The 22291-nt window shown below is 42.9% G+C and overlaps 2 protein-coding genes across 4 annotated transcripts in view; one reads left to right on the top strand and one right to left on the bottom strand.

Annotated features, from left to right (window-relative positions):
- camkvb (CaM kinase-like vesicle-associated b) overlaps window positions 1-18560 on the top strand; it is a 37492-nt gene extending 18932 nt beyond the window's left edge. Inside the window, exons 2-11 of the mRNA XM_027024933.2 lie at window positions 10272-10373; window positions 10680-10811; window positions 12243-12317; window positions 12959-13097; window positions 13247-13367; window positions 13719-13794; window positions 14128-14264; window positions 14540-14618; window positions 14797-14884; window positions 15180-18560. Of these exons, the coding sequence (XP_026880734.2) occupies window positions 10279-10373; window positions 10680-10811; window positions 12243-12317; window positions 12959-13097; window positions 13247-13367; window positions 13719-13794; window positions 14128-14264; window positions 14540-14618; window positions 14797-14884; window positions 15180-15563 (1326 nt within the window). The 5' untranslated portion in view covers window positions 10272-10278 and the 3' untranslated portion in view covers window positions 15564-18560. The remainder of the gene's footprint in view (window positions 1-10271; window positions 10374-10679; window positions 10812-12242; window positions 12318-12958; window positions 13098-13246; window positions 13368-13718; window positions 13795-14127; window positions 14265-14539; window positions 14619-14796; window positions 14885-15179) is intronic.
- A 3265-nt stretch (window positions 18561-21825) lies between these two features.
- sema3fb (sema domain, immunoglobulin domain (Ig), short basic domain, secreted, (semaphorin) 3Fb) overlaps window positions 21826-22291 on the bottom strand; it is a 66916-nt gene continuing 66450 nt past the window's right edge. For all 3 annotated transcript variants that reach the window (XM_035520131.1, XM_035520132.1, XM_035520133.1), the window contains one exon: window positions 21826-22291. This exon is cut by the window's right edge and continues 1930 nt beyond it. The gene's annotated coding sequence lies outside the window, so the exon portion shown is untranslated.

Below are 22291 nucleotides of genomic sequence, written 5' to 3'. Positions count from 1 at the left end.
GTTGTTCAAAAATGCTTGCTATTTGGCCCATGTGTATTTGGAATTGACAGTATGCACTGATGGCTTGGCCAATGCAGTCCGGAGAAGAACAGTAATGTCAAAAGCCCACTGGAAGCACTCAAAACCCTTTCAGGAGCACAAGTCTGTGGCCAATACCATCACTGCTATAGGAAGTCACTGCCCATGGCCAGTACCATCACTGGTGCAGTCCGTCATTGTTGCGGTCTGCTTCTGTCTCTGGTCTTCTGTCGCTGGTCTCTGTTTTAACCTTCTTAATATTAATTTTATTTTGTCCTTCTTAGCAATACAATCTCTCTCTCTCTCTCTCTCTCTCTCTCTCTCTCTCTCTCTCTCTCTCTCTCTCTCTCTCTCTCTCTCTCTCTTTCTCCCCCAGACTCTTACTTTGATTTACAGTCAGTAATTTGCTCTCCAGCTCTATCTCAGAGTCAGCAGTCCAACGGGAGCTTCCATTAACACTCGGGCCATGCTCAGACACAGCACTGCGCTCATTCATCCTGCTCTGGTTCTGCCGACGCCTCTCGCTGTGCCCGTTTTATGCGGGGCAATTAAGCCAGCGTGGAGAGCTGAGGCAGCAGAACAGGAACACGAAGCAGACGAGATGTGAGCTCGGCTGGACCTGATGTCCAGATCAGGTGGGTGGGGGTGGGGGGCCTATAAACTCCCCATGTCATAAATGAGAGAAGTATTGATGGTGGCCATTTTAAGAATATGTCTTTACGAGTCACTGAGAAGTCATTTACATCCCCCAACCACGGTGTACATCAGTCAAATTTAGACATATTGTTGTAAAACTGTAATTGAAGCCACCATTTCTCTGAGTCCCACGGTCCGTTCTGTCGAAACTCGCCCTTCCAGGGGGGCTGTGAGGCAGCCTGCATGTGTCTAGATGTCAGACAACTTTTTTCCAAATGTCGGACGACACCCTTGTCGCCATTGTCTCAGAGCAGCCTGTTCCCTTCGACCTCTCCTGTGAGGGATATTGTGATATTGTGACGCCGTTGGAGGGAAAAAAAAAAAATTGCTTGTTGGAAAATCCAAACAGGCGATTTTTCTTGTCTCACGAGTCTACTAGCTGAAACATAGCTAGCTAATGAAGCTAATGAAGCAAAAGAAGCTAGCTGCCTATTTCAATGTGATTTGCTTCTAAAGCAACAGAACTTCAATGTCTGAAGCTAAAACTGATTATTTTGAAGACAGTCTAGAGTTAGAACACTGCTGTGACACTCCTTCCATTTTGGTTATTGTAGGTTTTCACTAAATACTTGAAAGTTTGATTATGTAAACAATGTCAGTAAGGATGTTTCCAACAAAGTGCACTTAAACCCTTGCTTGCTACTTTGATACAATCGTGTTTTTACTAGCTTCATAACTGCTTGGGATCAAGAGCAAAGTCATAGATGTTATGTGTAAAATAACAGGTGCCAATCTGTGCTACGTAGGTGACATCTGCACTATGAGCAGAAGTGCTTTCATGGTTAATGGAAAATCCGAATGAAAGACACACCATACGATAGTGGTAGAGGAAGTGTGATGGATATCTCAATGCTCATCCTACTGGATGTAGGAATTTTGTTTCCCCCTGCTCCAGTGGTGAGGTCTGTAACATCTTTTCAGCAACAAAGCACCTAAGTTAGTTGTTTTAATATTCTGCTTACAGGTGGACATTCTATTTAGACACCATGACTCTGACATGACTCGTGTACAGTTTGATAAATACCTTATCAACTTCAGCTAGACTTTATCCACAGTTGTTGGAAATGTGGGCCCTTGTTGTAATAATATTTGTTTTTAAATAAATGGTGATAAGTGTGGAATGGATGGTGTAGTGGAGTGAAGGGGGCAGCATGCTGTCACAGCTGTGTGTGTGTATGTGTGTGTGTGTATGTGTGTGTGTGTGTGTGTGTGTGTGTGTGTGTGTGTGTGTGTGTGTGTTTGTGTGTGTGTGTGTGTGTGTGTGATTGTGTGTGTAATTGTGTGTACGTGCACGCATACACTCCAAAGCAAAGTAGGTACAGTTGTTTGGTTGTTTGGTTGTACGTTGTACGCATTAGTTCCTCATCCAGCAGGTTTTCTGCGGCAGGGGTCTGGTGCAGCTGCACGGCTAATAAAACAACACAAGAGGGAGGGGAGAACCGGAGCAGAGTATCCACAAGGCTGTGCTCTGAGGACTCGACCCCCACCCCCCACCCCAAGTCCGCATTTCAGATGCCTCGGGCCGTTTTTTTCGTTTCCTGAAGACCCGCTGCTCTACACTGTTTCGTGTTCTCCAACACGTATGCTTCGGCTCGGGGTGGGGGGGGTGAATTAGCTGAGCAGATGGATCGGGTCCCATGCAGCCGTCAGACTGTGGAACAGTGCAGAGGACCTAAAACAGAAGCTTACGATTACAGTAACGTGGGCTTGCAGCAGAACCTCACGGGGCAAAAGACGAAGCTTAGCCTTCTACCTTGTGCCCTGGTGGTTGTCATTTGCAAGACTATCGGCTAAGAGACGTGTTGGCATGCAGATTTAGGGAGGCTCTGTCACCCAGCACTGCTACTGCAGTGTAAACATTCCTGTGCATCCTTAAGCTAAACGCCACCATTGTGTGGAGCTGTGCAGGTTTAGATACCACTTTATAACATTATTGGGTTTTTAGACTGACGTTTGTTTGTTTGATTGTGTTTATTTTTACTTCCATTATCAATATTCATTTTCTCATACTAATTTATCATTGCTGTGCCAATTTAAGGAACATTAAGGATCGCTGAACATCTCCATGGCTTTGGTGAATCATCCAACGCTGCCAGCTACATTTCCGTGCTCTCTGTATGCTAGTAGTGCTCGTGCTTCCGTACCGAGTACCTAGCGTGCAGTGTCAGCCTGACACCCGTGGCCAGTGGACCGTCATTCGTTTAACCTTTAACCTGCGAGAAGGTTTGTTTTGTGCATACGGAGAAAGAGGTATTAAGGTGACTTTTAAGGAGGCTCAGTGCAATTCTGTAATATTTAAGAAGAGTTCGAAGGAGAAAGGAAGAGAGACGTTTGGGCCAGTGTAGTGGTCATGTGAAAATGGAACCGGAATTAGACTCCAGAGGTGGAGCGTCTCCTTGGAGTCCATGTTTGGTACTTGTGGTTGTTTCTGGTTTGGGTGTTTGGTCCTTGGAGCTGGTGACTGCTGTTCGGTGCCAGTGTTTGATGCATGTGTTCAGTGCTGGTGTTCAATATAAGTGTTTGGTGTGTTCATGTGTTCAGTGCTATTGTATGCTGATGGTGTTTGGTGCTGGTTTTTGGTGTTCAGTAACATTGTTTGGTGTTGGTGCTTTGTAATTATTACTGGTGTTCAGTGCCAGAGTTTGGTGTGGGGGTGTGGTGCTTAGTGCTGGTGTTTGGTGCTGCTCTTTGGAGGCAGTGTTTTTTCTGAACCTCAAGCTCTGGACACGTAAGCTCAACCCCGGCCCCCCAGCACTTGCGACTCGGCTGACTTTGTCTCCCCTCTCCTGCCTCACTGACTTCTGACTTCAGCCCCCACCTCTTCTTAACCCCTGACTCACCCTGACCAAATCTGCTTGTGGGAAACCTGACAAATATACAGCTGTGAGATCCTGTTGAGATTAGAGGGGAATCTGATTGGTGGAGACCAACTTAAGGTGAGGGGTGGTACAATGCTCTAGTGCATGCCTGTCAGTTCTGGGTGGCTTTTGCACAGCTGTAGGACCCACTAGAACGAACAAGTCAATTATGCCGTTTTGCCTGACCCAAATGGACTGGCGCTACAGTCGGCTCCCAGTTAAAGAGAGTCTATAAATCTGAACTGTTAACCATCCAATCAGTCGACCAGAGGATAAGTCGACCTCACACAAAGGTTTTGTTGTGTCCTATGGGTTGTTCTGCTTGGGTTTATTCCTGCCAAACTGTTAAGCATCAAACCACTGCCAAGGTAAATTGCTCTCACGCAAAGTTGGTGTCATTTGTGATGCTCTACCTGGATTTGTTTCTGTCTATCATACAAATTGGTATAAATGGCACAATTTGAAATAATTGTAGCTACCAAGGTTCACACATTCCTGAAGAACTTGTTAGTAAATAGAATCCCTCCGGTATTCCACAGTGTAGAGGTAACTTTGTAAATGCAGGCAGAAAACAGAATTCTTCCTGAAAATAAAACTTTCCTCAAGGACAGCATGAGATTGTTATAAACCCAGCAGGAGTCTGGATAAAAATTTGTTTTTTACCTGCCTTATCCAAAAAAGGCTGATTTACAGCAGAGAATGGACTTGAAGCTCAGGGTTTTCTTCTGAGATGATTGCTAATTGGTGTAATAGTAGCGACAGTGTTGGTTCAGTTCTACCGCAGAACTGCCGTTTGCTAACACCATCAGTCTTCCTCCTCAAGTCTTTGGAAGAGAGCTCTGAGTACCTTTGCCAACTCGTGGGAGTGGCACCACGTCGGATTGGCGCGCACCCCCAGCGATCTCCGGCTCGGGCGGCCTGCAACCTCAGAGGCGCCGCGACGCTGTCGGCACTTGGCTCCGGCTGTCTGCCTCCCAAACGAGCGTCGCAAAACATCCTGCGGGGTGGGGGGGGAGTCATCGGAGGCAGCTGGTGGGAGGCTCAAAGCCGGCTAGCACTCAGGAGAGAACGCAGGGGAGCATATGCGAGCTCGTGTGTGTGTGTGTGTGTGTGTGTGTGTGTGTGTGTGTGCGTGAGGGGGCGGAGTTAGAATTGCGAGACATAAGAGAACGCGTGCGGCATCGCCTGGGGAGTGAGGTGCCGTAAGATCTGGGAGCAGCTCCGAGACCTGCTGCAAAATCCAGCGTGCCAGGGAGACCCCTGCATGGAGCCTACATAACGGACAACATTGTAAACTCTCGCTCGCTCTCGTTTCCTGTGTGGCTTTGTCTTTGCTTTCTCTTTGTTTTCCATACTCTGATTATGTGTGTAGTAGAAGAACCTCCACCTCATCCCCTATCTGAAGCTATCACCCCTGCCTCTTTCTTCTCTGATTGGGGGTTCTGTTTTTTCCCAGAGACAGCGAGTCCAAAGTAATAGGCACAGTCTTTAATTCCTACTCACAGGGGCCTCAGGATAGCTTGAAAACATTTGTGATTTCTTTGTTTCTTTCTTCAACTCGGCTTCAACCCCAGGAACACTTCAGGCCATTGGAGATGTTCTAATGATGATGTTGCAAAATGTTCTCATACACACACTCTCCTTTTCTCTCTCTCTCTCTCTCTCTCTCTCTCTCTCTCTCTCTCTCTCCCTCTAGGACCTTTTTTATTTTATTCATAATTTTTATCATTTTATCATTTTGCTTTTTAAATGAACTTTTTTTTTTAACTATTTTCTTGCGATGTTTAAAATAATTGTTGCATTTGATCGTTTCGGCTTTGTCAGAGAGTTTTTGTATAATGCCTTTGTTTTTCTGTTCCTCTGATCAACTGGTCTTTTCACTCCAGGATCCCTTTGTGCCTACGGGGACGATAAGGTTGCGAAATGTTCCTGTACACACTGACACACTCACTCTGCCCCTCTTCCTCTATCACTCCACCATTAAGCACCTCCATCACTGAACATCTCTATGAAAATTAAGCCATCTCTCTTTTTTAGAAGCACTGTCAGGGTGGAACAACACGTGTGTCTGTATGACTGTGGCATTTGAACAAAAAAAATAATTTCTGTCTTCTTTTCAATCCCTATCATTTAGTAATGGAGGGAATTTTGTGAGGCAGTTCTACAGTAAATAAAGCATAATAATTAAATAAATACGCCATGTTAATACACCTTTGCAGCTGTACCCTGGATTCATAAGAATGCACTGGTGGGTTTTGTGCTACTGCGCAGAGTAGCAGAGTTTCATGTGCAGTGTTTAGACAATAAGTAAGTGTTTAGACAATAAGTGTGTGTTAACTCCTATTTTAAGGTTTCTGAGAGAACTGCCATTTTTCCACTGCTGACCAGGAATAGGCAGCAGATTTCTAATGAGCTGTGCTTATGCTCTATGCAGTGGTCTGGTCTGGTAGGATAGTGTATCTCTGAGTGCCAGTACTCACCTTATACTGCCTTTGGTTACTAATCCATGATTCTGCTGTGGTCCTGTCTGCTGACACTGAGCGACCGTAACTGTTTCATTTATTTCTGCAAGAGACATTGATGGAAGTCAGTTATTTTTAACAGCACTTCCTTTTTATAATATTCAGATAGCTCTGTTTGGATTCAGAGAGAGAGAGAGAGAGAGAGAGAGAGAGAGAGAGAGAGATCTGATTCTGTGCAACAAATTTACATTCATACATGTGTACACACAAAAAACAAACAAACATGCACAACACATACACAGTTAGGCAAAAAAAAACAAAAACAAAACAACCCCCACACAGAAAAATACAGATACACACATGTATGTGCAAGCACATCCGTAAACACACTGAATTCTTTCTTGTTTGTACACAGTGATACTTCACTCCTTCCACAGAAATACATGCTACACTGTAGCAACTCTCTGCTGCATTCCTGGAGGAAACATGGATTTAAACGCAAATAAGTTTTCTGGTTATTTCCAGCAATGAACTTCCTTTCCCCAGTCATGCATTACTGTTAATCATCTCCCATCTCTCGGTTCCCACTCCTGCTCTCTCTTCACCAAAAGCCCAATTCCCAACTAATAATGGCAACTCTTTTTGCTAATAACAAGGATTATTGAGACAAAGGCAGTATATTTTTGTTTGATCTGATCTGAATCTTTAATTCATATTAAATTTGAAATGACTATTTTTTTCCATTTTTAATTGCCACATAGTAAGGACCCAAAATTAAACTGGCTCCTGCTGTGTGCATTGAAAGACATTGTAACTACACTGTCAGCATACAGAATCTGTTCTGTAAACACTGTGTTCTGCCCTGTGATAAAGTCACAGTAAAGGTACAATGGCCTAACCCACTTATTGAGTAATACGTTTTACAGATGAGGCCAAACAAATAAGAATTCACAGAGGGGTTTAAATTAAGGTTGTAGTCCAGAACTCTTGCTCACCATTATTTAACACAATGGTAGTGTCAAGAGAAGAGTTATTAGTGAATGTTTTTTCAAACCCAAGGGATACCTGTATCTTGCTTGAGTGCAAACATGAATACAAAACTACTATATTATACTCCTTATCAACAAAGGAAGTTTACACATATACTCTTGTTTACATAATAAAGGCATATTAGTAAGTTTTTCACAAAACTAGTGCCTAATCCTGGCTTCCAGGCAAAAAAGTCAACCTCCTAAGAGAATTGAGCATGTATTTTATGTAAATATGTTTTGCTCTTGCCTTTTTGATTGGAGAAGTTACTGAAAGAAGTCTAACTGAAATATGCAAAATGATTTATCACCAGTGGCGGATTCGGCTGGGGAGATGCTCCCTGTCCTGGGCGTGCTCCTGTTAAATGGCTGGTGATCGTGCAGGTTCGGCTTCTGTTTACTGCGATCCGCCGCTCTAATCAGGTGCGATAAATTCACAGGAGCTCATCGATTTGCAGCGGAATTGAATTCTGCCGCGGTAGGAGTGTGCTTGGGTCAGGAATAGGCAGGCAGAGGACACGTACTTACAACTACATGTGCACTGCACACGAACACACACAAAGCTACAACACAGTGACTTTTACTTTGAAATTGTATTTTTTTAGCTGCTGCTCCCAGCAAAAAGTGATTGCTATTCTCAAGCAACCCAATGAAATTAATGGAGTCTATATTTATCCCTCCAGAACATCACTGAATTAACAGTGTAGTACAAAGTAACCAACCAGCAACTTTTGTTTGGGAAGATAAGAGTTTTATATTGTTTTCTAAGTTTGGCGTTCTATGTTTTCCCCCCCACCATTTTTTCACTATTTATTCATGAACAGCCTCCAGCACTGCACCACCTACTTCCTGTACTGTTAAACAGTATCACCAGTCTGAGGCAGAGATATGGTATCCGTAGTATATCCACACTGTTTGGAGTATTGCCATGTTTACTGCGAACTGCACTGCCAGCTGTAGCAATGGTTTTCAGAAATGTCGTCTATCTCCCCCCCCCCCCCCCCCCCGGAAGGCCAGACTGCTTTTTCTTGACTTTAGAAACTCTGGTTGCAGAAGAACAACTTCTCCTGCACTCCTGTGTCTAGAAGAGGCAGTAGCAGAAGCAGCAAAACTTCAGAAGGAGCTTGAAATGTTTCATACAAACTCCCTTCCAAACTACAGTTCACTGTAGCACTGAAGACTGCTGCAAAGCCCTGTGAGAAAAGCTTAACAAAGGCCCTAGTACTGAGTCTTGGGGAACACCAAATTTAACCTCTGTATATTCAGAATGTCTGTCATTAAAAGTAACACGCCTGCTTAATGATCATGCACAGCAGGTAGATTTGTGGTCCTCATCAGCTAGCTGAGCTTAAAGCTGACCGGCTGACATTACGAAAAAGTGCTTTCTGCATGCAACCAGGAATGTTACATTTCAGAAGTCCAGCTAGAATAAATATGTTCATGTTTCATATGGTCCAAGTGCTTCATCTGAATTATTACAAAAAGCCAGCCAAAATGAGACCAAATTATTTAGCTGCATTCTTCATGTGCACACTTAGCCAGGTTGTTCACCTGTAGCTCACCTGGAAGAACTAATAAAACCAAGGTTGTGGGTTTGATTTCTGAGGGAGCACAGATACTGCCCTACTGTTAAATATGTAAATCACTCTGGTTAAGAGCATCTGCCAAATGCTTGAAACATAATGTACTACAGCATCAAACACCAATAGAGAGGCAAGGAATCCTCCAGCATTACTTCACAAGAAGGCATATGGCACAGTCCTACAATTATCCTGCAGACTGCTTTATTTGCCACAGTTTATTGCTATGCATTACTAATGACTCTGCGTACACGCACAGCCTCGAGTACTGTGATACATGTGCTCATATTGAGCATGGCGATCTGATGGGTGACTGTGTTTTAATGGCTGTGCCTTTCACTGCAGGGTCTGCTTTGATTGGAGAGAGAGAGAGAGAGAGAGAGAGAGAGAGAGAGAGAGAGAGAGAGAGAGAGAAATAGCAGTATTTGGCAGTATTGGACTGGATAGTATTCTTAGAAGAGGAAATTCAGATAGAAGCAAGAAAAGGCAACATTAAGAGAGCATTAATATGTTGAAGAATATGTGTGTAGGTGGGACTGCAAATGATTTAGCAAATAAAACTGCAAGTGAAAGACTTGTCCAGCACTATGGTGCTGGCTTTGAGAGATACTTTTTCACCTCATCCCTGCTTCTGAGTCAGACTGCTAAGACACTAACATGGTTAACGATTGTTTTTAATAAGCTGGTGTGACTTGTTTGCTATGCCACATGGGTTCACTTTGGTCTTTTCAATAGCAGCACCTGGATGTGTGCAGGTGAAGTTAAACCTGTGACGACTTGGTGACTGATTCTCTACCACCTCGGGGACCACAATGTGTGGAATAACATCTGTGAAATGTTTTTTTTTTTCTGCTCTCTCGCTCGCTCTCTGTCTCTGTCTCTGTCTCTGTGTCTCTCTCTCTCTCTCTTCCTTGCGTGACATATCCCACTTATCATGATTGGAATTTGCAGATAGAGTCATTTTTCCTTGCTCTCCGTGTGTCTCTCCGTATGTCTCTCCGTATCTCCCTCTTGCTATTTCACAGCTCCTCGGGCCTCGTCTGTTGCCGCAACTTTCAGCGTTTATTTGTCTTTCAAGAGTGTTTTTCTCGGGTGGCCTGCTTCTTGCTGCTCCCTCCTCATTCTGTCTCTCATTCCCTGGAGCTCAGGCTCACTCTTTGCCCTATTCGAACACCGTGACTCAAATGCATACCATCACCACTCACCTCTCCGGTCATCGGGGTGTAAATTAGATTTGCCAGTGAGCTCAGTGCCTCCAGCAGGGTGCGCTGTTCCAGTGCTCCTATATTCAGTTTGTTTGTGCAGGAAAGGACGCCTTCACTTTAAGTAAACGTGGCTCATGCACCACATTTATTTCCCCCGGGGGCAGGAAAGCCTGAGATCTGAGGACTGTTGGGTGGTTGAAATCATTCAAAATGATGGATAATACTGTATAATATATTTTTATTTTATTTATTGATTCAGGTGATAAACCAGGGAGGTTCTGCATGCGATATTAAACTTGTGCTTTGTTTTGAATACCGCTGATAATGCACTTATATCGGAATGTTTGAATCTAATAGGAATATTTTGTCATTCTCACCCTCTCCATGTGTCCCTCCTTCCTTCCCGCTCTTTCTCTGTCTTCAGAGGGGCCATGCCATTTGGTTGTTTAACGTTTGGAGAGAAGAAGGACTACAACAGTCCTACAGACATCACAGACAGATATGACCTGGGCCAGATCGTTAAATCGTAAGCAGTCCTTTGTAAACATTATGTTCAGAAAGAAGGTCATACACACAGAGGACATTTAGATGTAGGTATTATGCACATCCTGCGAAGGCTTGTTGCACTGATCTGGGTTCAGATGCATATATTTTAACGCGCCATTCTATAACAAATGGACTTTGTGTGTCTCCATGGGATAGTTTATAGGATAGTTAAGCTCAAAATCTGACAGCCCTGGTTTGTAATAGATGAGCTCCAGAGAAATCAGATAAACTCACTTGTTTCCTCCTCTGATTCACGTGGCACCATTGATTTGCTTTCTTTTCGAAGGGAAGAGTTCTGTGAGATCTTCCGTGCCAAGGACAAGACCACATCGAAAATGTACACCTGCAAAAAGTTCCTGAAGAAGGATGGGAGGAAGGTGCGGAAGGCGGCGAAAAACGAGATCTTCATCCTGAAGATGTGAGTTCCAGGATGGGACTTTTGTTGTTTGTTTGTGTTTTTCCTTCAATTTCACAGTGTATGTGATGATCTTGTTTAGACTGCAGCTGTCTCCCTTTCTGCAGAGTATTGAATTCCTTCTTTTTGGTGCAGCCCAACCCAAAGAGGACCAAAAAAAAAATTGAAATGACATTTTTGGAGAAAGCTTTGTAGTTATGCAGAGATGCTTTCTCGAGCAGCTTTCTTGCTGAGGCAGTGGTTTGAATAGATAAAGGACAACGGCAGATGCACTTAAGTAATTTCCGTGATGGAGTGCATCATCCTCGCCGCTCTGTGGACAACTCCGAGTTTCAGGTTGAGCCTCCTCATTTCCTGCTCCCTTCCTCGCAAGCGCTTTGTGTCTTCTCCCTGTACTGTGCCATATCTCAAATGCTTCACTTTACCGCAATGAATAAGCATTCTTCTAATGCCACGGAAATCTCACAATGTGGAAAATATGTCCAGAGATGTGAGGAATATTCTGAGCATGTTTTAATGACCAAAAACAGCACTAGGACTAATGGAGGAGCACATCTGAGATGTTCTAACACAGACCATTTCGAGGGACAGTGTTTATTTTTAGAATAACATAGTTGTGTATTCTTGGAATTGGTCCATTGGTGTGTATTACTCTTTTATACTCACCTGCTTCCAATCCTATGGCTTTTTTCAAATTACAGTTATTAGTGAGGGCCTAAGGAACCCCTCTTGAGAGTTCCAGTTAACTCAGACTCCTCACCTGAGGACTATACTCTGATTGGTTATCTCAGACTCCTTACGTGAGGACTATACTCTGATTGGCTACCTCAGACTTCTCTTGTCAGGAACTTGCATCCTGCTGGAACTTGCATCCTGCTCCCTGCAGGATGGAATCCTCTACCATTTGTAGAATGAGCATGCTCTACACTACTATGTAGGAAGGACCAAATAATAGCTCTTTACTCTAAAGAAAGACTAATTTTAACAATGTAAGCCAAATGTATGCCACTGTGTATAAAGGTCTGATCTTCAGCTACCATCTGGTCAGTGACGATTTTTAGTTACAAAAACCAAAACATCTGTGGCATTTTTAATGTTTAAAATGCTTCTGAATTTTCAGGGACATGTTGATTTCTCATAATCAGACGTTTAACATTTCAATAACTATGACACATTTTGCAGCCTACATCAGGGCCCTTGTGTCTGCAGGTTTGTGCTCCAGTGCTGCAGAGCTCCAACTCTTTCAGGAACAACCACACCCTTTTTGTCAAGGACGGATCCTAATCAGGTGCTTCTCTGCAGGGTTGGACCCAAAACGTACAGACACCAGGGGCTCTCGACGATCAGCCTTGTTCATGCCGTGACTGAAACAACAACAGTTTCCTAGTCTCGCCTATCCTAAATGTTTTCCATCATTTGCTGTTCCGTTTTCAGGGTGAAGCACCCCAACATTCTCCAGCTGGTGGACGTCTACGAGACACGGAAAGAATATTTCCTCTTCCTAGAACTGTAAGTCCTGGCATCTGACTGCAAGGGACAGCATTGTTCCATTGTCCAGGTGCGCGTTCAGTGTTGACGTGGCTCTCGAGAGACAGGGCGGATGCAGTCCAAGAACACATCAGATTGAGACACATGCTGAAATCTTCTCTCTCTGTCACGAGACACTCGCGTTTGGCTACTTGCCCTTCTGTCTGTTTGGGCTCAGTTTTGCATTTGCTATTGCTCTCAATTTTTTGTTTGTCATTTGTTTCTCCTGACTCGTATATGTCTTTGAAGATGCCACTCCTTTTCACATAACGCAGAACTACAGGGCCAGCGTAATAATGGCGGCTAGGTGAAACTGGCAGAGGCCTTGGTTTCCGTAATTCTTTCTGTACTGTGTTGCATCACACTTGAAAACATCTATGCTTTGCAACCCTATTTATTGGGTTACGCTACAACGAGCTTAGCCTGGTAGGTCCAGGCACGCTAAAGCTGAAAGTGAGGGATGTGCAATTGAGATTACAGATTAAAGATTGGTGGATTGATAAGTGTGAACCTGCAACGGCATGTTTATGAAATAGTGAGTCGACTGCAAGGGAACAAAGCTGGTTCACCCCTTTGTCTCTGGAATAACAATAAATATTTGTATCTGTCTAATTTCGTTGCAGTGCTACAGGTAGAGAGGTGTTTGATTGGATCCTGGACCAGGGCTACTACTCAGAGAAAGACACCAGCAATGTCATCCGGCAAGTGATGGAGGCCGTGGCGTATCTGCATTCCCTCAACATCGTCCACCGCAACCTGAAGGTGCACAGCAGAGTGCCTCCTGGTGGTCATGAGTGTAAAATACATAATGCACGATTTGTACTAAGTAGATTGCAAATTATATTACCTCTTTCTGAAGCATTGCAAAATAAGGTGTTAACTCTATGTTGTACCCATGATGCTCACTTCAGCTGGAGAATCTGGTGTATTACAACCGCCTGAAACACTCAAAAATAGTCATCAGTGATTTCCATCTGGCTAAACTTGAGAATGGACTTATTAAAGAGCCTTGTGGAACTCCAGAGTACCTGGGTAAGAGGCTGTACCAGCAATTCTAACTCTAAAAAGCAATCCTAACTCTAAATTATTTAATCAATAAAGTCCTAATAATTATCATAAGGTCTATTTTGACTGGAGACTTACAAGGGTAGCATGCAGGAATATGTTCTGATATGTTTTAGAATTAACAGTGATATGGCGAAATCTTAGTGGATGAACGTGATGTGGAAAGAAACCTGTCTAAGAAATGACTTCGGTTTATATAAAAAAAAACAGGGCTACATTTGAAATAACAGCTTAGATGAAAGGACATAAAGGAATGTACAGTACATTTAGGCCATTTCACAGAATATGGAACTTAGCTGCAGCTCTTTTATTAATTAGCTCCGGAGGTTGTGGGCAGACAGCGATATGGACGACCTGTTGACTGCTGGGCACTTGGAGTGATCATGTACATATTGTAAGTCGATCTGATCTCACTACGCACATTTGTTCAGTGACTACAAAACCTATATTCCACTTACATATGCTTACGTTGAATTCACTATTACACAATCCCTTATTTAATAAGAGTTCTGTGCCTAAAGAATCCAGACTCCTACAAAACCTGACAAAAACCTGTCTCATGGTCTGATAACACATCTATCCAGTGTCCAAAAAGTCATGCAGTATCTGAAACATATGGTCTATAATGCCTAAGCAGAACATAAGATTCAAGGTTCTGAAAGGGAAAGTCCACTCAAAAGAGCTAAAGTCCGTACTTTACTGTCCCATTGTGTTGTGATATTCACAGACTTTCTGGGAACCCTCCATTCTATGACGAAGCAGACGACGAAGATTATGAAAACCACGACAAGAACCTGTTTCGCAAAATTCTGGCGGGAGACTATGAGTTTGACTCACCGTACTGGGACGATATCTCTGACTCTGGTGCCATGACCACACTACATATCCACACTATCTCCCAGAACTAACATTTTATAATCGTATTTTCCATACCCAGACCTGGAGTATTTCCCCTCGGCATGTTTAACGGCCCTTTTTGCCAGCAGGACGTAAATGTATTTACTGCATATCCAGGGACTGGAAGACCTTTCTAAGACATTCTTTCGTTTTCATTCTTTCATTTTTAAAGTTAGTGGTATGTACTAATGAAAAAATTCAGTTCCACTTATGGCAGTGTACTTCACCTTGTTTGTTTACAGCTAAAAGTTTAGTATCACGTCTCATGGAGGTTGACCAGTATCAGAGACTAACTGCACAGGAAGCCATTAACCATGAATGGTATGATTCGATGTCCTGCCTGTTCTGTTCTAGTTTTATGTGTGAAACATGCTTTACTGGGGTGTGTGTGTGTGTGTGCGCGCGTGCGTGCGTGTGTGTGCGTGTGCGTAATTTAATTCAGTTATCTTTGTGTCTGTGTCTTTGTGTCTATGTCTGACCAGTGTTTTTTGCCTTGTAGGATCTCTGGAAATGCTGCCTCAGATAAGAACATCAAAGAAAATGTGTGCGCACAGATAGAGAAGAATTTTGCAAAAGCTAAGTGGAAGGTAATAATTACATTTTGTCTGTTTTTGTTAATCTGTGGCAGATTACATTGGTTCGTTCTCTGCTTTTATCGTGTGTTCAGACCCCGCAGTCAAGATATTAGGGGAGCGCATTCATTTTTCTTTTCAAGGAAAATGACTACATCAGAGTCATTATTTAAGTCATTATTTATGCAGCAGTTATTCAGGTACATTGTTTCACAGTTTTACACAGTTAAGTGGCAGTATATTGAACCCAACAGCCAATAGCAGCAGAGCACCACTCCCCATTGAAACCGTTGTGCTTCCTGTTCTTCAGAAAGCCGTTCGAGTTACTACCCTCATGAAGCGTCTGAGAGCTCCAGAGCATCAGAATACCGACCCTACATCTGCGGCCAGTGCCGGAGCCCCCAATCCTGCAACGGGTGCGCTGGAAAATCCCCAAGCCCCAGCTGAGGCCTCCATGGCTGCCGCTAAAATCACTATCCCAGAGAACAGCCCTGCTCCCACAGCGCCTCCTGCTGGCCTAGAAATCCCTGGCGCTGCTGCAGAGGCCACAACAGCTCCCGCACATCCACCGGCAGAGCAAACTCCGCCCAGGCCATCTCCTGACCAGGCCGGAGCGGACGCAACGTCACGCTGCAATGGTGAAGCTCCTCCACCTCCGTTCTCCACACACCCCGGAGATGAACTGAATGGTTAAAACCTCCCTCGGTCCATTATCTCCCACACCCCTACCGGCAGTGTGCTTCCCCTGTGTTTGGCCCTAAGCTCTGTAAATTAGCTGTTAGCATGCTCACCCTCAACCTGCTTCACTCTCACACTAACATGAGCACCGCCGGTGTCGTTTCATCGAGCCTCGTGGTGCCAGTCTCCTCCTGACCTATCAGTGTGTCCCAACTAAATCCTCCCCATGAGGTTTTACCACCTAAACTATTGATTACCAATATATATCAATTTATAATGACAGAGCTAAATTTGTACTGTTTCGGGGTCAGTTATTAAGATTTGTCTTCAATGCTAACTACACTGACAAGCTACTCTGAAAAGCCATACTATCACGATTGACCCATTGAGCTAACTGGTTCCATTTGTAGGAGATCATGAACTTCTTGACTTATGTCCTATGGTATTTATTGTATGTGGGTCATTTTCACAGTCAATGTTATCTGTGAGATTTCCAGGGAAATTCCATTTCAATTATTTGGAGTAATTTTACAAATTGGGCGATCTTAATCTGATATGGAAGCCATATTTCATAAGATGTTTACTCAGTCAGTTGGCTAGTATATCTAGCCTGCTTCATTCCTTAGGAAAGCACAACTTGGCTCTTTAAAAAAAAAAAAAAAAAAAGTAAAGTTTTTGTAAATACTTTTCTCTCTAGAGATGTAGCCAAAAATAGCATGCGTTTTGATATTGCTGTTTATTTTCATGTCCTGGCAGTCTGTGTGTTAAGAAAGACATCACACTACACGGCCTTATGCGCAGAATATGTCCCCCACAGAATTTATCGCTCTTCGTCCAGCCATTTTAACTCATATATAAATATTAATTAAGCATTCAATTAATTAAACATTCAAATCACATGCTAGGTACTTTTGCTATCAAGGCTGCAAGTTCCTTCTTTTAAGGAAAGGTATGGGATACGAGGTTTGAGAATGTCAGTTGTACACAATACTAACAGCTTGGCTCTTCACAGTCAGAGAAAGGAAAAGAAAAAAATACTTTTAAGAGTGGGTCAATATCACATTGTATAATATATTTTTAGATGATGTACATTTTGAAGATTTCAAGTTCCCCTCAAAGCTACACATTGTGTGAGTTTAACTGTAACCTGCTTTATCTCTTGTTCAGATAAAAACTACAGAGCCTAATGCAACTGTTTTTGTTCGCTAACTAGTGCCAGACAAAAGACATTACGTTTATTTATAATAAGATTTTGTATTTATAAAAAGAAACTTTGTGTGTACGCATTTCATTGAGAATTTCCATGTTGTCTTTGAAACTGGTATATTAATCCTTCTGAGCCAGTCTTATGATGTGCTCTGTTCATAATTTGCGTCTTTTATTATATTCTCTGCTGTATATTTGAAATTAACAAAAGGAATAACAGCTGTGCAGAAGGAAAAATGGTTATTTATTGTTATTTTATATTTAGTTACATGATAGAGAGCATTTTTAAGATGAGCTAATTTTACTCATTTTTACTCATTTACAAATATTTATTAAGTCATTGTACAGTATTATATGTATCACTTATTTTATTTGTTTTAATGTACTTTCCACATGTATCTATACATCTCCATGCATTTTAGCATGAAGTACTATACTGGAAAAGCTCACCAGCTCACCCTTCTGCTCCGGCACAGAGTCCGTGACTGAGGTGACCCAGATATGATAATGTGACCGAGGTGAGGGTGTTGTCAGCACAACCAGGAGCAATAGCTTACTCCCCGCGACACTGTGACGCCGGGTCCTGCACACCGCTAGCGTGCGCATGACAGTGCCATCGACCCGCGGTTGGCGCACTCTCCGTCCCATTGGCTGTACTTGTCCTCATGCTGGGTAGGGAGGGGCTTAGACACTCGTGTGCCAAATCCACCTCTGGTGTTACAGCTATGTCGATAGGAGCCACAGGTCCTGGTGCTTGCATTAACGTGCATATTTACATGGATGAGTCAACACTAATGGATAAGATCAACACTAATGGATGCAAAGCTAGAAATAATTGAAACCTTTGAAATTAACGATACATAAACAAACAAACAGTGCACGGAAAGTTGAGGCACAGCAGAGTATGTGCTTGTCATTGACACCAGCCATGTTCATGAAATTATTACCACTGTTAGCCAGCTGTGAGAAATTGCCTTGATATAGTTGGGCCACCATAACCGAGCCAGTACAGCTGCACTGCTGCTAGTTGGACTGCCATTCCAAATCGAAGTCACTTTGCAGCTTTTGGCAAAGGCTTGTGGTTGCTTTAAAATAGATGCTGTTGTTGAGGGAGATTAGATACGTAGCAGCCTACTGAGACTTAATTGAAAAGGCCTGGGGGGGACTTTCAGTGAGAGCTATATTTGTGGGCTTTATTGAGAGAGGTTTAGTGTGGGTGGGTGGGTGTATGTTGCAGATACAGGTTTATGCTGAAATCTGATTTTAATGTATCCTCTCATCCCAGTGCTTTTTGTTTTTTGTTTTGCTTTTTTTTTTTTTACCCTTTGTCTGTAAATTCCTATCTTTCCTGGTCTATACAGTCATTTACAATAATTTAATTGCTATAACCCAATCTTGTATTATATAGTTTTTTTGTCAGTTAGTTTTTTAATTAGTTTGTTTGTTTTTCTTTGAGAGCTAAAACCAGGAGGGTTGGTAAAAAAAAGAAAAAGAAAAAAAAAGTCTGATACATTTCTACATGGGTCTGATTTTTACAGAATACAATGTACATGTACACCGTAACAGGAAACTGTGTTAATACAACTCAAAGCAATGCTTTTTTAGCACAAAACATTTGCATTTCATGTTAGTCATTGGGTTTCTTCTGGCAGTTTCTTGAGTATTTAATGCTATGGTTGTTTGTGAGCTCTCTTGGAGTTCTGATCTCTCTAGACTTTAACATGTATTCCTCTAAACTTCACCCATTTGATGGTAATAAATGATTAAAAATGCTATATATATAAATAAACATAAAACATCTGAATCAGCTTGTTGTTTTGTGTAAGTATATTGTTCTGGTTCGATGCTAATGAATAAGGTCCAGCTTTCCACTGGTACTTTGTGTTAAAAATAATTTTAACTATTAGGTGGCTGGGATTTATGGTGATGATGTCACCGTGCTGTGAAATGTTTGCACACCAACCTTGCTGAGTTATCTCCCTTAATATTTAGCACAGGTATCACCGAAAAGCTGGTTTAACTGTACTTTCTAGACTTTGTTTTGTATGCAGTGGCAAATAAGCGTTGAATACTATGTGCGTGTGTCTGCGCGTGCGTGTGTGTGCATGCGTGCGTGCGTGTGTGTGTGTGTGTGAGCACGCGCATGCGCACAATGTGCTTCTAAGCATCATTAAAATCTTGGCTGACTATAACATTTATCCAGGAAAAGGCCTCAGCATCTCGTTCTAACTATAGCTCCGTTACAGGCTGAGAGAGCGTCACTCTCGCTCACGCGGGGACACGGCACGTAATGACATCACCACAGCTCCCTCCGTGAGAGCGCGGCTGATCTGGACCGGAGATTGCGAGCCAGGAGCCCAGGGGACCTCAGCGCTCCTCACTGTGCCAGGCTCTGGGGCATGCTGCACTCAGATCAGCTACAGCGTTAACCAGAACATGACGAGACAGCCGTGTGAGCCTCGAACAACGGCACGGCCGGGAAGCTACGCAGGTGTTTCTATGTGCTAAAGTGGGGAGGTGGTTTCCCGATGAACGTTTGCTCGTTCCTGCCGCCGGTGATGCGCACAGGATGAATTAAACATAGGCCGGTGCTGTAGGTGTAGACCATCCATCCTGTTGAGAAGGTCAACTTAATTCCAAGTTGGTCCTACCGGGACCGTCCATTATGGATGTCTCTATGGATACGTACATGTATAAAATAAATAAATAAATAAAGGGGGTTTCACAAGCGGTTGTGTCAATGAGTTACTCTCACACTACGAGGGGATTGGCGCAATCACAGTGATTCACCCGGAATTATTTAGTTTTGAGCTTGAAATAAATAAAGAAGCTCAGACCTCCTGCTTGTCTTCACTCTAAACAAAGGTATCTAAAGGAGTTCGTCAAAAGAACAGCCTAGTGACGACATTGGAGGAAGGACAGGTTGGAATGAATCCCATGTTCGGTGAAGAGAATATATTATCGACTTCTAATGGTTACAAAAGACTTATGTAATTGGAGGTATGATAAGTGGAATGTGGAAGAGAAATTAATCTATTTTACATTTGAAACCTATTTTTTTAAACTGATCTTTCTCTCTCTCTCTCTCTCTCTCTCTCTCACAAACACACACACACACACACACACACACACACATACACACACATTTTGATGTTTGTAGTCTATCCTTTTCTTGCAGCAGTTATGATGGTATGTGCCATACTACATATAATATGAAACACACATCATGTATGTGGTGTTGTAATGAGCTCCAGAAGAATCTCATTACAACAGGGAGATAAATCATTTTAATTGGCAGGTTTGACATCATCCGTTATTTAATTGGTTGTTTTGACACCTTCATGCTCACCTGGTTTTGTCATTTATTATCTTGTTGCCACAAGTAACCCTTAGTGGTATCCTTTAATGCTACTGCTACAATTTTCATCATTTCTGCTTCAAAACATTTTTTTTTTTTTGGGTCAATGTTTTCACGTGGTTTTCCATAATGATTAGACCACCAAGACTAGTAAAGCTTGCCCTCTAGTGGTTAAAATAATTCATTACACTCTGACAGCGCAACACCCAAAACACTCACGCGCACATTCTTGCGTTGCACCTCCTCGTGTGTGTGTATGTGTTCGTGTTTTTGGGTGTGTCCAGTCACTAGTTTTCTGAGTAAAGTTCACAGTTACCTCAGCATCTGATGGTGACATTAGATATGAAGGTCACATGTATAACACAGATGCCACGTCGGTCTGCTGCACTTCCCACGCTCACCTTTTCATGCATTTGGCCACATTAGAACCCAGCCGCACACAAAGCAGGTAATGACGCCCCAGTCCACAAGTGGCCCTTGATCTGACACGCAGATAAAGACAAACCAGCGTCTCATACAGTAGCGTGATGTCGCTCACCAGACATCGGGGCATTTAGAGGCATGAGCACTCTGCTTTCACGCCTTCCGGGTGCCATGGTGACGTGTTCTCCAACAGTTGTTGTTTTTTTTATCCCTCACCTGAATGGGGGCACATATAGACAACAAGACAGAGAAAAAACTAGTCCACAATGCCCGTCCTGTGTTGAATAAAAATGCCTGGATCTGTGAATAGAGAGACATTGTAACCCGGGACAGAACGCTAACAAGGCAGAAAACCGCGTCCCCCCGCTCCTGATGGCTCTAGGAGATAAGGGCGTGGAATGCAGCGCTGCGGTGGGATGCCTCTTCAGGGGCCACTGGTCAGGCGATCTGACCCATCTCAACAGGGAGCGCCCACTGGACAGCAAGGCATTGTGGGTGTGGAGGCAGAAAGGGCCTGTTGTAGTCAAGGGAACCCGGCGCATCCTCAGGACACACTGTGGCGAGGATTCCGGGGCGCAATCAGATAGCAGCGGAATAGAAGTGCGACTGTTCAAGGCACAAGGGCGTTTTGTACCGGCCGAAACGGAGTAGGGAGTCATTTAACCCACGTGAAAGGAGTTTCCACCTCATCATTTTGACCTCAGTGAAGTGTGCTGACGTCTTTGGAAGGTAGCTGTTGGTCAGAGTTTCAGAAAACCTTTTTGAAAATGACTGTCCTTGATCCATTAGTAGACACCGCGCACAAACACTCACAGTCATTGGTTCTGTAGCACCAGAAAGGTCCGGCAAAACTGACCATCTAACAAAACGTTTAACTGTACCCTGATACTATATAACCTTCCCAACACTGCCTGCACTGTAAAATCTCCCCGCTTAGCTGCACTGTAACGGATTTGTCGAGTGTACTGTTCCCATCACTTTAACCATGGTTTAAGATTAGCCATTATGTTTACTGTGCATGAAAATGAAGTGGCTTTCGGCTGCTTTAAGTGTTACGCTCTTTCTGAAGGTTGCACTTTAAAACCATTTTTTTGTCTTACATCTGTATCAGTCCACTACAAGACATTTTGTGTTTTGGGGTCTACCAAATATTCAAATAAAAAAAAATAACAAAAGATGTACTCAAGTTACTAGTTAAGGTGAAGTTTTGGATTTCTATAAAATATATAGCTTTAATTTATTAGTCAGCAACATCAACAAGGAAAGAGGAAGAAGTCATTTTCACGAGTCATTACAAGAACACCACCTGTGCATTTAATCTTAAAAAACAAGTAAACAAAATCAAAAACCAAGCCAACAACCAAAAAAACAAACAAACACCCAAACATTTCTAAACACATCGTGAAAAGACCAATAAATTGTACACCCTTTTTCCACTTGCTGTGAGATGTGGCAGAATGACACAGATCTGGGAAAGTAACAATATGTTAGACAACTGAAAAGAAATGAACACAACAAAGAATCTGCCAGTGTTTACAAGTGAACGTCCATCGACTGTCCATCCTGGTCCTATAAAGGAAGACGTTTGAATTCCTGACTGACATCCAGCTTGCACACAAATGTATGTAGCGAGAGAGAGAGAAAAATATATATATATTTAATATATATAACAGCGACATAACATTTCAGTTTTCAATTTCAGAATTACAGTACAAATACATTAGTCATGCACACAGTGAACAACCAGCTTCCCAAGC

Source organism: Electrophorus electricus, chromosome 20 (genome assembly GCF_013358815.1).
Source record: "Electrophorus electricus isolate fEleEle1 chromosome 20, fEleEle1.pri, whole genome shotgun sequence".
In the NCBI taxonomy this organism is placed as follows: domain Eukaryota; kingdom Metazoa; phylum Chordata; class Actinopteri; order Gymnotiformes; family Gymnotidae; genus Electrophorus; species Electrophorus electricus.
The sequence above is the reverse complement of the archived record's forward strand: the minus strand, read 5'-3'. Positions and strand labels throughout refer to the sequence as shown.